This window comes from Paramisgurnus dabryanus, chromosome 23, assembly GCF_030506205.2.
Source record: "Paramisgurnus dabryanus chromosome 23, PD_genome_1.1, whole genome shotgun sequence".
In the NCBI taxonomy this organism is placed as follows: Eukaryota; Metazoa; Chordata; class Actinopteri; order Cypriniformes; family Cobitidae; genus Paramisgurnus; species Paramisgurnus dabryanus.
The window spans coordinates 17,510,947-17,524,657 of NC_133359.1; the positions used below are offsets into that span (position 1 = coordinate 17,510,947).

The 13,711-nt window shown below is 34.4% G+C and overlaps 3 protein-coding genes across 4 annotated transcripts; 2 read left to right on the plus strand and 1 right to left on the minus strand.

The window, feature by feature from the left end:
- Positions 1-222: 222 nt before the first annotated feature.
- On the plus strand, positions 223-1,533 carry LOC135788157 (uncharacterized). Its single transcript, XM_065298060.2, has 3 exons — positions 223-366; positions 448-620; positions 1,191-1,533. The coding sequence occupies exons 1-3, from the start codon at positions 331-333 to the stop codon at positions 1,531-1,533; spliced, it is 552 nt and encodes a 183-aa protein (XP_065154132.2). The 5' UTR covers positions 223-330.
- A 1,260-nt stretch (positions 1,534-2,793) lies between these two features.
- gal (galanin/GMAP prepropeptide) lies at positions 2,794-6,614 on the plus strand. 2 transcript variants are annotated; one of them, XM_065292351.2, is made up of 7 exons: positions 2,794-2,877; positions 2,952-3,032; positions 4,124-4,178; positions 4,549-4,620; positions 5,813-5,899; positions 5,985-6,056; positions 6,484-6,614. In XM_065292351.2, exons 2-7 carry the CDS (start codon positions 2,952-2,954, stop codon positions 6,543-6,545), a joined length of 429 nt encoding a protein of 142 aa, XP_065148423.1. In that variant the 5' UTR covers positions 2,794-2,877; the 3' UTR covers positions 6,546-6,614. The 2 variants fall into 2 exon arrangements, with proteins under 2 accessions (XP_065148423.1, XP_065148424.1); XM_065292352.2 differs by lacking the exon at positions 4,549-4,620.
- A 195-nt stretch (positions 6,615-6,809) lies between these two features.
- Positions 6,810-10,811, minus strand: LOC135788160 (C-signal-like). Its single transcript, XM_065298063.2, has 6 exons — positions 10,603-10,811; positions 10,225-10,276; positions 8,313-8,500; positions 7,793-7,951; positions 7,600-7,710; positions 6,810-7,174 (listed from the first exon to the last, which is right to left on the minus strand). Exons 1-6 carry the CDS (start codon positions 10,744-10,746, stop codon positions 7,061-7,063), a joined length of 768 nt encoding a protein of 255 aa, XP_065154135.2. The 5' UTR covers positions 10,747-10,811; the 3' UTR covers positions 6,810-7,060.
- Between the last annotated feature and the right edge of the window lie 2,900 nt (positions 10,812-13,711).

The window sequence follows — 13,711 nt, forward strand, 5'->3', positions numbered from 1 at the left end:
TGTTATTCTTACATTTATTGTACATTTACATAATATCATATTACTTTAAACAGCAAAAAAATCTGAATGTTATTTGATTTTATATTGTGCGTATGTTTTGAACCAAAAAGAGGTATTATTCAGACGTATGTCGCCCCCTAATGAACTTTTAACGTTAACTTGCACGCGGTTTAAATGCGTCAGACTTGGTTTTTTTCTCATGGAGAACCAATAAGCATCGATTTTAGCCTACTGTTATTATGAAGACTTAAAACAGCGACTATGTGATTTGATTTTTTTCTTTCAGGATCATTCATCAAACCGTTTAATTTTCTAGCCCTGTGCACAGAAATGGACGAGCAGGCTAATGTTTTTAAAAAGCAAGAGGTTAGGTTATTCAATCCTGTTTTGTTTAGATTTGAAACTGCATTGAAGGACAAAAAATTGAAATCAATGTTTTTTTTGTAGGTCATCGAGAGCCCACCTTCCACCTTCAACTCCAAAATGTTAGTGAATTTAGAGAAAAGAGAAGATCTTGGCCCTCCAAGTTCCAGTCCTCGGCCATTTTTCAGATTACGCATTAATCTACCCGGAAGCTCTCAACAAGATTTGAAACCGGATCGTTTTACAAATGACCACAGGTGAGCTTCATAATATAGAGATAAACATAAACATTAACAGTATATAATATATAACAACAACTACAGTGTATTATATACAGTATTTTATATTTGTCCACATGTATAACCACTACACTTACGAAAATTAAAACCATGGGTTTGTTAATAGTAATTAATATACAAAAAAAAAAATCATGGTTAAAGGGATAGTTACCAAAAATGAAAATTCTGATGAACATGTAGTAAGATTTTTGAGGAATGTTTGTAACCAAACTGACCATAAGCCCCATTCACTTCCATAGTATGATAAAAGAATACTGGGGCTCACGAACGGTTTGATTACAAACATTCCTCAAAATATCTTCCTTTGTGTTCATCAGAACAAAGAAATTAATACAGGTTTGTAACCTAAGAGTGAGTAAATGATGAGAGAATTTTCATTTTTAGGTGAACTTTTAATTTTCGTAACGTTATACATGGAGAATAAAAAACCTAATGTAACTGATAGACTCATATGTATAGCAATACATTTAGATTGTAATCTCCTTAAAAGAAAAATGAATTGTATGCATTCTGTTTCATTTCATCAAGGGCTCTGGTGCAAACCACTTCTGTCATCCATCCAATTGGTGAAGAACATCATCATCATCAGGAAAGCTCTCGACAAACTGAAAATCAGATGTTTGAAACAGCCATACAGTCTAAAACCAAATTCACGGAAATAGATAATAAGGAACCTTTCTTACAACCAGAACAAAGCCGTTTCAGGAGAGCCATGAGATTTATTATCATCCTGTTCATTATTTTGTGTATATTTTACATAATCCTGATTGGCAGCCAGTACGTTTACTTGGATCTGAAGGGCATTGCAAGGTCATGGGATTTAGGGATCCCAAAACTGCGCTTTACCAGAAAGTGTAGTCCACCCATATGAACGGCTGTGGTTGTTGCACTCAATAAAGCATTTCAAAATGTGCACTTATTATTATAGTAATTTGTTTGTCACTTACACAGCAAACGCAGGGTACACTTGTGACATCATACAATTTGTACAGGTCTCAGAGACACAATAATACACAGACAAACAACACATGCATGTATAGTGGAAACACAGCAAGTATAGGGAATAGGGACTAGGAGCTACTCTGTCAGTGTTATGTAAATGTTCGCATTCAGAATCAAACATTCACTTTAGTAAAAGCATCATCACCTTTAAAGCCATAGACACTGCCATAGACACATACTGAGGGTAATATATTGTAATGGGATTCGCTTGGTAAGTGGCAGGTTGTAGAAAAGCAGGAGAATTGGCTGTAATAAACATACTGCATGAAAACACAATGTATAGATATTGCTACACTAATAAACGTAGAAAGAGTATAGTACAGTAGTATACTAACTAACTAGATAGAAGTATGGTTATGTGGTAAAGTGCAGGAGAGCCTAGTTAGTGGCTGTTAAGTAGCCTAATGGCTTGCATGCTTGCTTTGCATGTGTTAACATATCAATAATGGTCAAATAAATAAACACAGAAAAAACTTGTGAAGTGAGCAGTCAAAGGTTTTTCATTATCAATACACATTAACCTCTGCATCCATACTATAGAGATCCCAATTACTTAAACAAGCAATACATGTCATGTATTTGATAGGCTACCTATATTTCTTAGGTTTCTTATAATGTATAAATAATAGCGTAGTTAAATTTAGTATTAAGTAAACTGTAAAATTTGAGATACTGTGTTTTTAAACCCTAATATTGTAAATATAAAAAAAATAAACTATGTAGTTTATCAATTTAATACAGTTAATACTACAGAAGCTATTATAAACAAAGTGTAGTAATTAATATAGAGTATACTGGCTACTGTTTACTATTATAAAGTATTATTGTTAAACCTAAAACAACACTAAGTGTAAAAACAATGGGGTAAACGACATCCAAGTGGTAATGTTTTAACCATATGTTCAGGTGAATTAAATAAAAATCAATATTTTGTATCCCAAACTGAAAGTAAGTATTATTACAATACGATAATCGATCTTATGGACGACTGATGAGCTTAAAAATACTCAATCATTGCTAATTTACTGTACTCTGACGTCACTGATGAATAGGCTGATGTCACCTGTTGACGTGAACACGTAGAGGTGAGCCATCCACAGTTTCAATAAAAGGCGCCCGGTTCCAGAATCGCCTCAGAGGACGAGGAGCCACAAGAAGACGGAATATATTTATAATTCTTGTTTATTCCGCAAAGAAGAAACTGACACTCAGGGTAAGTTCTCATCTTTTACGATTTTTACCTGTATGTTTTGTATGTTTCACCTCAAAAACACGTTGCTTTTGCAGATGCAAAAGTGTATCGGCGGAGTTTGTGCGTCTCTTATTTTTTGCGCACTTCTCACGCAGACAATCGGTATGGTCATTGCGGTAAGACTTGTTCTTTTTAATGTTATGTGTTTTAATGCAAACACGTCAATGAATGCATTCAGTGCAAACCGTATTTTAGATATTTATATTTAATATTAAAAATTAAATGTGCTGTACTAAAAAATAAAGAATTTTATTTTATTTAATGTTTGCAACATCTTTTATTGTTCTTTAGTACACCACATTCCCAACGATTTTTAAGCTAGCAAAATTATATAACTCACAAACTTTGCAAACTCTTTATAGGTTTGTTAACTCTAGTAAGTGCCTAACAATGTACAATACTTCTAGTATTTATTTATCTTAGTCAATGTTAATTTCAAGATGCATTAGGCTAAAAAACTGACAACTGCATGCATTAATAATATTAATAAATGCTGAAAAAGTATATTGCTAATTTGTTAGTTTTTTTACTAATGCATTAACATACAGTACAGGCCAAAAGTTTGGACACACTCACTCGTTCTTTATTTATATATTTTTCCACATAACAGAATAATAATAAACTCGTCCAAACTATGGCGTAACACAAATGCAACTGTGGGAATTATGTTGGTGACTGAAAGCATCCAAAATAAATCAAAACTCTGTTATATTTTATCATCTGAAGTGCAGTCACCCTTTGCCTAGATATTGCAAAATCAAACTCGTGTCATTTATCATTTATTTTACTGAATTTTAAAGAATATTGAAGGACTTCACATTTAATCTGGTCTCTTACTAACAGCTTTTTCTGTAATATTCATTGCAAGTCATCTATTGAAAAAATAATATTTTAAAATAAAATTTTAGTTTTCTAATAACAGAAATTAATCTGTTTGGCACAGGTATAGTTTTTTCTACAAACGTAATTTCATGCATTTAAACATACACCTTCAGATTAAAAGATTTTTAAAATCATAGTTAACATTTTAGTCAAGTGTGTCCAAACTTTTGGTCTGTACTGTATGTTGAAAACTTAATAAAATGATAAACCTTAATATAACACAATTAATACTAAAATAATTAATATTTAGAGATGAGATATTGCTATATTACTTTATACTTTATATGTGTATGTGCTATATGTTGCTGCCCTTTCTATAAAACAGGCAAAAGAGAAAAGAGGATGGACGCTCAACAGCGCTGGATATCTCCTCGGTCCTCGTGAGTCCTCCATATCAAAGTCACCTTTTTACCTTCTTCATTTCATGACTCCATTCTTTATTATAACCTATTTCTCCCTACAACATTTCAATTGATATTTCATACCACAGATTATTTAATTGATTTCTTACCTTAAAAATAAAGAGAGCTTTCAGGTCCACCTTGAAATAAATCATCCCATCCTAATTTTTGTTTCTGCAGATATTTTTGTAGCCAATATATGTGTGCCAGGACATAATGTGTGTGTGTGCACTTGCCCTTTCACGCTTTTCGATGAAATTTTAGCATTGATGATGCTCTGATGTTGAGCTCTCATAAAGGTACACAAAGGTACTGTGTAGGTCATATATATAAACTCCCTGTGTTTCAGGTCGTATTGATCACCTTATACAGATTAAGGATACTCCCAGTGCAAGGGGGAGAGAGGATCTGCTTGGTCAATGTAAGAAAGCTCCTGCAGGTTATTGAAGTCACATGAGGAATTGCTCTGTGGTGGATCGTTTCTTTTTTGCATTGCTGATAAAGCTTAAACGCAGCTTGAGAGATGCATCCTAAGTTACTTTACATTTTGGAAGGCATTCTTTACCAAACATATATTGATCTGTATGTAATACCACAAGTCGAATGCCTGTAATGAGAAAATACTTTTGGTCTGCTTTGTATTGTTTTGCGTATGTGCATGTAGTAAATAGTGCAAGTATAAATTTTTCGAAAGGGAGACTTAACAAATACTCATTTCCTATCATACCTTTTAAACTGAAGTCAGTTTAAAAGCGAGCTTGTCACCTATAGCAAAATGCATACTAACCTAAATTGATAAAGGAAAACATCACCATTTTTCAATAGTTACTATGTTCTTACCTCAACTTAGATCAACAATACATACTTATCTTTTTTCAATGCGTGCACGTTTAATCTTTGTACAGCGCCTCGTGAATGTATTAGCATTTAGCCTAGCCCCATTCATTCCTTAGGATCCAAACAAAAGTTTTATTTTGTGCCACCATACTTACTCGTATAACTACTCATGTAACAGTCTTTAAATAGGGAAAATGGGGCTAGGCTAAATGCTAACACATTCACGAGGCGTTGTACAAAGATTAAAAGTGCACATATTAAAAAAAGATAGGTATGTATTAATTCATCGACGTTGAGGTAAGAACAAAGTAAAATATAAAAAAGTGGAATTTTCCTTTAAAGAGAAGTTTTGGCTTTTTTACGAGCCTGTGTGTTTTGCTTTTTATTTTCTGTCTGTACGTCTGGATCATGCTGTCTGCGTTTACGCCTGTCTGCTTTTGCTCATATTTTGCATTGGCTGTGACCCTGTGCTTCGCATAGCAACAAAAAGCAATTCCACAACTCAAAACCTGCAGGTTGCTCCACTAATCCGAAAAGACAAAACAAAAAAACAAACCAAATATACTGTTTCTGTGGCTCAATGGGTAAAGCAACGTAAATGTCATGTTATGGGTTCGGCATACTGATAAATGTATAGAATGAATGCACTGTTAAAAGCGTAATATTAATAATAGAAATGTAATATTCTTCAGATAATGGCATAGGCAGGAATATAGGCGTCAATGTCTGTTATCATTTGCAGTGTAAATGAAAGATGTTATTATATTTGTGATCAGATGCCATAGATAATCACAGGAGCCTTGGCGACAAGCACGGACTGGCAGGCAAGAGAGAAATGCCCATGGAAGAGGATTTCAAGACGGGTAGGTCTTCACGATGCATTGCATTATTTACAGTCACATATGTTGTGCTAAAGATGTGCTGTGCATTTTGAAACTGTGTTGTTAGGTGCTCTAAGAATATCAGATGAAGATGTTGTCCATACCATCATAGACTTTCTTTCATATCTCAAATTAAAAGGTAAGTGCAATAGCAACGTTTTAGAGTATTTGCATGTAAATCGAAGTTTAATTATGACCCTTGGGAAATTGAGAGAGGTACTGTTTTTTCCTACATAATGTAAAGAACATGTCAATTAAAACTTTAATGTTCCTAATTCGATTATGAGACAGGATCACAATTATGAAATGAAACCATATGCAGTCTTTTCACATTAACTGTGCTCATTTAATTTTAATGTGCGTAAATGTGTTAATGGGAAGCTGGGAGTACTGCACTCTTATGCAAACAAAAGGTGGAAAATTTGTGCAAATATGCAAATGATTGGTGCTCCAGATCTGTGGTAATAACCATCTATGTAGGCTTAGGCAAATAAATTGGGTGTTTAACAGTATAATGCTTTTCGTCCTAATTGAATTTGATTGTAACCATTTGTGTCATTACACAGAAATCGGGGCTCTCGACAGTCTGCCGTCCTCTTTCACATCAGAGGAGATAAGTCAACCCTAACCATCACCAAATTTGAGCACACCTTGACCTCCACTTCGCCCGGCTGAACTCTCTCCCATAGGCTGTATTATTTCTTCAGTGCACTGTTCTCAACATGCTAATCTGTTAATATAACCACGTAACTTTAATATATATATATATGAATAACATGATGGCTGATGTGGAGATGGATTCAGAAATAAATTCATGAATGGCATTTGACTCAATCTGTCTGCCTCATTTTTTATATTCATGAAAAGTCAAAAACCGCAGGCTATTAGCAAACAGTATTTATTTTAAAGACAGTATAAATGCACCATAGCAATTCATCATACTATATGATCATAACAATAATCTTTTTATAGAACCTTACAAATGTATATAATATAATTTATGTAACATTACACCCCAAAACCATTGAATCACATGCATACAGGAATATAGAAACAGATGGAAAGAGGAAATTCATGAATATGTAATCCATATATTCGTTCATCAGTGGTCACCAAAAATTGGCACTTGCACACGTGTGGAGATCACCAGGGCAATATTTCCCCATTGTAGCTCACAAATTCACCATGATCTTTCTCGGTTAATCCACAAATGACAGACAACACTGATGATATGCTCTCTTCTACACTTAATTCTCCCTATTTATAATAAATAAATAGAAAGATTGGTTAAAATGCAGTCATTTCCTTTAAAAATCTTTAAATTGTAAAATAAAATGTGACATTCTGTACTTTTGTTTCAAATTCACCTTTAAACGTTTAGACATTTCTTGACTCCAATGCAAAATTTTGCCTTTATTGTCCTAATACTTATGTATATATTCTCAAAATGGGGGCTGCGAGATGGTGCCAGGGGGGCCCCATTTTAATGACATTTTATAAAATAGATTAATTTATCATAAATTCAGTATAGGCTACTAACCAACAGCAATACATTGTATACGTTTTAGTATGTTTTATGTCATACAAAGGAATGCCCTGTACACGAGGGTGGGGGCGCATGCCAAAATTTTTTTGAGAACAAATTGCATTCATAAAAAACAACCGAACACATTTATACTCACATTTTTTCCACCCATATCAGTGCGCACCCAACCAGGGTGCAGGACAACGCATAAAATTCCCTCTGCTTCCAGATCAACTGCCAAACTTCTTGTAATCATGTTTAGCGCACTCTTAATTAAAAGAAACCACAAAATCATGCATGTAAACCTACATTAACTGCAACCAAATAAATGCATTACAATAAAAACTCACCTTAGATGCCCTGTAAGGGTAAAGCTTGAAGAATGGTATTTGAAGGGCCGTGTTGAGCTCAACAGACCCCAAGAGAGATGACACATTGATCACGGCCGATCTGTGAATTCCCATTCCACTGCCCTGACCCGCCGCCTCTCTCAACAACGGCAGAAAAGCCTGCAAGAGACCACAAATAATTTAATTAAAAAATAAACTGTTTTCTGATCCGTGTACACATCAGTACATCCATATCTTCTGCACTGCCCATAACACTATGCATATTTATTAGCGTGTTTTCATTTTTTACTCATTCTCCATGCATGACATGATCATAATCTGTATTATATTGTAATGTGCAATATGCTCTAGTCTCTTAACTTGCGTATATGTACTTCACTGCGTTACTACTTCATTATTGCACACTGTTGCACATACTTCCTTGCACATCTATCTATCTCTATAATCCTGGTGAGTTTTTTTTATAATCCTGGTTAGTTCAAATTTGACTTTATTGGTTCTATAATAAACAAAAAAGTACCTTTGTCACAAAAAGAGGAGCCACTGTGTTAATCTCATATGTTTTCATCATGGCATCTCGGGTGACAGTGTCCAAATAACAGGGGATGTTAATAGCTGCATTATTAATTAAACAATTTAACCCATCAGCACCCACAATAGACTTCACTTCTTGAACTGCATCATTCACGCTTACATCACTGGTTACATCTGGGGATACAACATTTTTTTAGGGCAGTGTCTTAGTACAGTTTTGAAGTTAATTTTGTATAGTAACATTAAATTCATACTAAAGACATCCTCGGACTTATATCAAAAAACACAGTGATTAACAAAAGTCATGTCATATGATATAAATGTAACTGCACTTTGGTTTTAAATATGAGGCCTTCATTTCTAGTGTGGCATTTGAAGGCACAGATGTATTAAAATAGTTTACAATAAAATCACCAAAATTAACGAAAAAGTTTTTGCTTTAATATAAGTAGTGATCTTTTCAAAGCAGCAACGACGTCACTTTTCCACGTGACCACGCCGGAGCTCGCCCTGTTGAGTGGCAAAATGGCATGGAAATGACTGGATTTCAGGGACTGCTGCGAAAACGCCATGTAAAACTGACTATTATCAGCTTAAATTTAATTTAATTGGCCTTAACAATGACCCTAACAACTTGCCAAACATCCAGTAGTCTGTGGACATTGGCATATAGACATTGCTTTTCCTGACATATGTTATTAAACTACACACCTTTGTAGAACACAAGGCTCATCATAATGTATGTTTTTTTTTAATGAAGGCTCACTGACAAAACTTTGCAATTACACAGAATAAGAGTATTCATTGGTGTATTTTTATAGGATTTTTTTATCTCAAAATTTTACATACCTGATGGCAACTGCTACCAGAGGTGGAAAGAGTAATGAAATGTACTCAAGTAAAAGTAAAGTTACTTTAATAATATTTTACTTAAGTAAAAGTAAAACTACTGGTCTAAAAATCTACTCAAGTAAAAGTAAAAAAGTAGGTCATTTTAACTTAACTCAGAGTAAAAGTTACTTTTTTACAGCGCGGTGAGGTGGGTGATTCTAATATAGCTCTAAAGAATAAGGAAATATAAATATCAAACTAGTTGTTTCAGGAACACCTTTACAATTACAGTGCAATAACAAAAACTATATAAAATAAAAAGCATTTTTATAATTAAGAAACATTTATTGTTTTGTGAACTTTTGAGGCAAAAATATAAGGTCTAGTATCTATAGACGGTTTCAGCAGTAACAATATAAACAAGCGGCTGTCGTGGTCCGCACGTAACTTCCGGTAAACTCCGCTAAGACTAAATAACAACAAAGTTCTTTAAACGAAGTTTATTTATATAACAAGCAAAAAAACAACAACACATATTACCTAGGAAACCAAAACAATTGTTATTTTCGACGAGGCATTTGTTCAAGAGATCAGTTTAGCAACTAGTCAGACCATTAAAAAAACGAAACAGGAAGTAAAGTTCGTGCGTCCGATGAAGCCGTCAAAATTGATTTACTGCTGGTAATATACATTATTTTATTAAAACCTATATATAATTGGCATATTGAGTATGAGATGGGTCGATCACACAACTGCTTTTCCCATTTTAGACGCGTTTTTCACACTATGCTAATGCTGTCGCTCAGACTTTGTGCCACTCAATGGGCGTAACAGTCACTTTAGCCGAAAGTGACGTCACGTGCATACCCCGTCAGGCAAACCCTGTCCTAAAAAAGGACAAATTCCTGTCCTTTGTCTCCATCTGCTGGACATATATCTACACACATTGTCTACCATGGCCTTAAAGATCTTTTAAAATACAATAATGTTTAAAATAAGTCATTATGTTTAATTTAACACGTAAATATTTTATGTGATAGCCTACATGTAGCAGAAAACGTCCTTACCAAGAGTTACTACATGGACCTCTGGATGAGATTTGGCAAGTGCTTGCAGTTCCTTCAATAAAATCAAATGATAATCACTCGTTAGTGTCTTAAAATGTAATATGTTACAATCCCTTACGAAAATTAACCATGGTTTTACTACAGTTAAAACCAAAAAACCATGGTTACTGTAGTAAAACCATGGTAACCACAAAATAACCATGGTTTTGACAACTATGGTTTTCAAAAACCATAGTTAAACCATGGTTGGTGTAGTAAAACCATAGTTTTGCTGATAGTAATCAATACACCAAAAAACCATGGTTACTACACTTTTACCACAATAAAACCATGGTTAATTTTCGTAAGGGATTTGACTTCAGATCAGATCTACAGTACCTCTGCAGCGTCTGGATTCCGGGCGGTTGCGATGATCTTTTGGGGTCTTTCCGGGGTACTGAGCAACTGTCGGACCATCTCCAGTCCGAGCCCTCTGTTGGCTCCCGTGATGAGTATTGAATGACACTTGCTGAAGTTTAACATCTTTAACACACCAGAGCTGTGTGTGGAATGTGCGCTCACTCTTTTAAGTGTTTCTAATCAATGCAACTGGAACAGGCGGGGATAAAGTTTCGTAAGCATGGCATTTCAACATGTAAGTTCATGTCATGATGAGAGATAGACAACCAGAGAGTTAACGTAAAAACCACCGGAAAAAAACAATACGAAAGTCTAATGCTTAGTCTCAAGTCTAATAAGCTGGTCTAGCTGTGTTTTGGTCATTTTTAAGATGGTCTGATGGACTTTGCAGGTCAGGCTGGAAGACCAGCTGACCCACCAGCTTGACCAGTTTTGCCAGGCTGGGAGGACCATCTTAAACTAGCTAAAACAAGCTACAATGCTGGTCTTAGATGGATTTTTTTGAAGGGGAGGAAAGGAAATTGATTATTACAGGTTTTTTTATTCGCTTTGGTAGGCTACTATTTTCACATGTAAGGTGTACATTTTCAAAACTCTTAGTACAAAAATCCAAACTGATCACACTTGTACTAATCATTCTTTCAAAACCTGATGTAATGCTTTCAGTAAGTTGCACATGTTTTCAGTACACAATTATTGTTTAAAATGTAAGATTATTGTAATATTGTGTGTAATATTGTGAAATATTGTTTCAAATCGCCCTTAGAAGTGCTGATATTAATATTCTACATTACTATACAGTTTTTTTTTATTCGCTTTGGTACTATTTTCACAAGTATGTGGTAAAACCTCACAACTGTTAGTACAAAACTCAAAGCAGATCATCAAAAAGTCAGTTTTTTCAAACATGGGATCACATTATCAATTGACAAAATTATACATTCACTTTTTCACCACACCTAATCGTTGTGTCATATAAGAAATACCTTTCATATGAAGAAATTGTCTTTCACAATGCAATGTTCACAATACTTTTGATATGCTTCTCATCTGATTTGCATAAATACATTTGACCAGCACTTAATCCAACTGATCTTAATGGTTAATCACTAAACCATTTTGTAAACCTATATATTTTCATTTCAGCAATATACAGTAGGCCTATATGGATTTTGAGAACTACAGAAATAAAATGTGTGTTTCTACGAACATATAAATTATGATAAATACTCTTTATTGCTAACTGATTTTACATATGGTAACCACAACTGGTCATTACAGTAGATATACTGTAAAAGTGGGGGTGTAAACACTGGCAATTTCTTTCAACATGGAGCAGGACAAATAGCAAGGAATAAGAGCTTGTGTGGACAAGGGATCGGTCAGAGAGGCGGGCATGGGCACCAACCAAGAGGTCAAAGAGGTGGACGAAAATCTACGGCCAAATGCTCAAGACAGACTTGATCCAAATTACAGTAATATAAATTAATGTGTTCTGAAAGATTAAACCAAATGTTCTAATTACATTTTACAATAATCTTGTATTTGAAACAATGATTATGTGGACTGAAAACATAACTTACTGAAAGCATTACATCAAGTTTTGAAAGAATGACTAGCTGTGTTACAAGTGTGATCAGTTTGGATTTTTGTACATAGGGTTTTGAAAATTTACCCATTACTTGTGAAAAAAGTACCAAAGCCAATAAAAAAACCTCTAAAAGACTTTAGATTACACCGTTTCACATTACAAGGCCTGGTTAATATTCTCACTTTATTGATTCTAATACATCTGCTAAATTTTCTGAGGCATTTTAGATGACATTGCACCATTAAAGTATCATACTTTTAAAACTCACCCACACCCATGGATGAACAATGAAACTCGTATTGCTAGACAAGTTTGTTGCAGGGCCGAACGGAGATGGAAGAAGGCTGCAAATATCGTTTGAAATTTTAAAGGATGCCCTGTCACATTTTTGGTCCATTGTTAAAGCTGCAAAAATAAGGAAAATTATTTTTCAACTATCATTAATAAAAACTCAAATAAGCCAATTATTCTATTTAAAACAATAAATAAAGTGATTTCACCTGTCCCTGTTAATTGTATTGAAAGCGGAGGATTTTCTCGAAATTTTAGAAAAGAACCGCCTTCTCCACTTTTTTAAAAAATGCAGTTGCGCAACACTCCTGATTGACAGCTAGGAGGACCAATAGTCTTGATGATCCACCCGGAAAAAGAAAATCCTTCGCAATACCTTTAAGTTATTATCGACCAATATCAAAATTACCCTTTTTATTAAAAGTTTTAGAGAAATTTATCTTATCTCAACTTACTCGATATCTAGAGGAAAAGTCTGTTATAGACATGTTTCAGTCAGGTTTTAGATCACAGAAACTGCCCTTCTTAAAGTTTTTAATGATATTTTATTAGGAGTAGATTCCGGAAAGCCAGTTATTCTTATTCTTTTAGATCTCACAGCTGCTTTCGATACCATCGATCATGACATTTTATTTAGTTGTCTGGAGGATGTTGGTATCAAAAGCATTGCCCTATAGTTTAAATCTTATTTGGAAGACTTGTCGTTCTCGATCTCTATTAGTAATCTGCGCTCTTCGTCAGCTAAATTACGTTGTGGTGTGCCTCAGGGTTCTATTCTTGGGCCCATTTTATTTTCGTTATATATGTGCCCTTTAAGTATTATTTTTCCTAAATACGGCATTATGTATCATCTGTATGCAGATGACACACAGTTATATATCCCAGTTGATTCAAATGACTCAAAATCCTTGGATGTACTCATTCAGTGTTTAGGTGAGATTAAGGCTTGGTTGGAGTGCAATTTCTTATTCTCTAAATCAGAATAAGACTGAATGTGTTGTGTTTGGTCCCTCTTCTGCTTCGAAGGAAATTATGAATAGATTGACTTCGATGTCGATAAGTGTGTCGGACCATGTTAAAAATTTGGATGTTACCATGGATTCATCATTGGTTTTGGATAAGCAGAAAACCAGTGTTGTTAAGGCTGGGTTTTATCAACTCTGAATTATTTCTAAATTTAAATATATTCTCTTTTAAAGACCTGGA

Coding starts and splice junctions, on each gene's coding strand:
- LOC135788157 (XM_065298060.2), top strand. CDS start 331: ATGGACGAGCAGGCTAATGTTTTTAAAAAGCAAGAG. Junction 367..447: donor ATGTTTTTAAAAAGCAAGAG/GTTAGGTTATTC, acceptor TTTTTTTTGTAG/GTCATCGAGAGCCCACCTTC. Junction 621..1,190: donor CGTTTTACAAATGACCACAG/GTGAGCTTCATA, acceptor CATTTCATCAAG/GGCTCTGGTGCAAACCACTT.
- gal (XM_065292351.2), top strand. CDS start 2,952: ATGCAAAAGTGTATCGGCGGAGTTTGTGCGTCTCTTATTTTTTGCGCA. Junction 3,033..4,123: donor CAATCGGTATGGTCATTGCG/GTAAGACTTGTT, acceptor TCTATAAAACAG/GCAAAAGAGAAAAGAGGATG. Junction 4,621..5,812: donor AGAGGATCTGCTTGGTCAAT/GTAAGAAAGCTC, acceptor ATTTGTGATCAG/ATGCCATAGATAATCACAGG.
- LOC135788160 (XM_065298063.2), bottom strand. CDS start 10,746: ATGTTAAACTTCAGCAAGTGTCATTCAATACTCATCACGGGAGCCAAC. Junction 7,952..8,312: donor CTCCTCTTTTTGTGACAAAG/GTACTTTTTTGT, acceptor GGTCTCTTGCAG/GCTTTTCTGCCGTTGTTGAG. Junction 7,175..7,599: donor CTGATATGGGTGGAAAAAAT/GTGAGTATAAAT, acceptor TATTATAAATAG/GGAGAATTAAGTGTAGAAGA.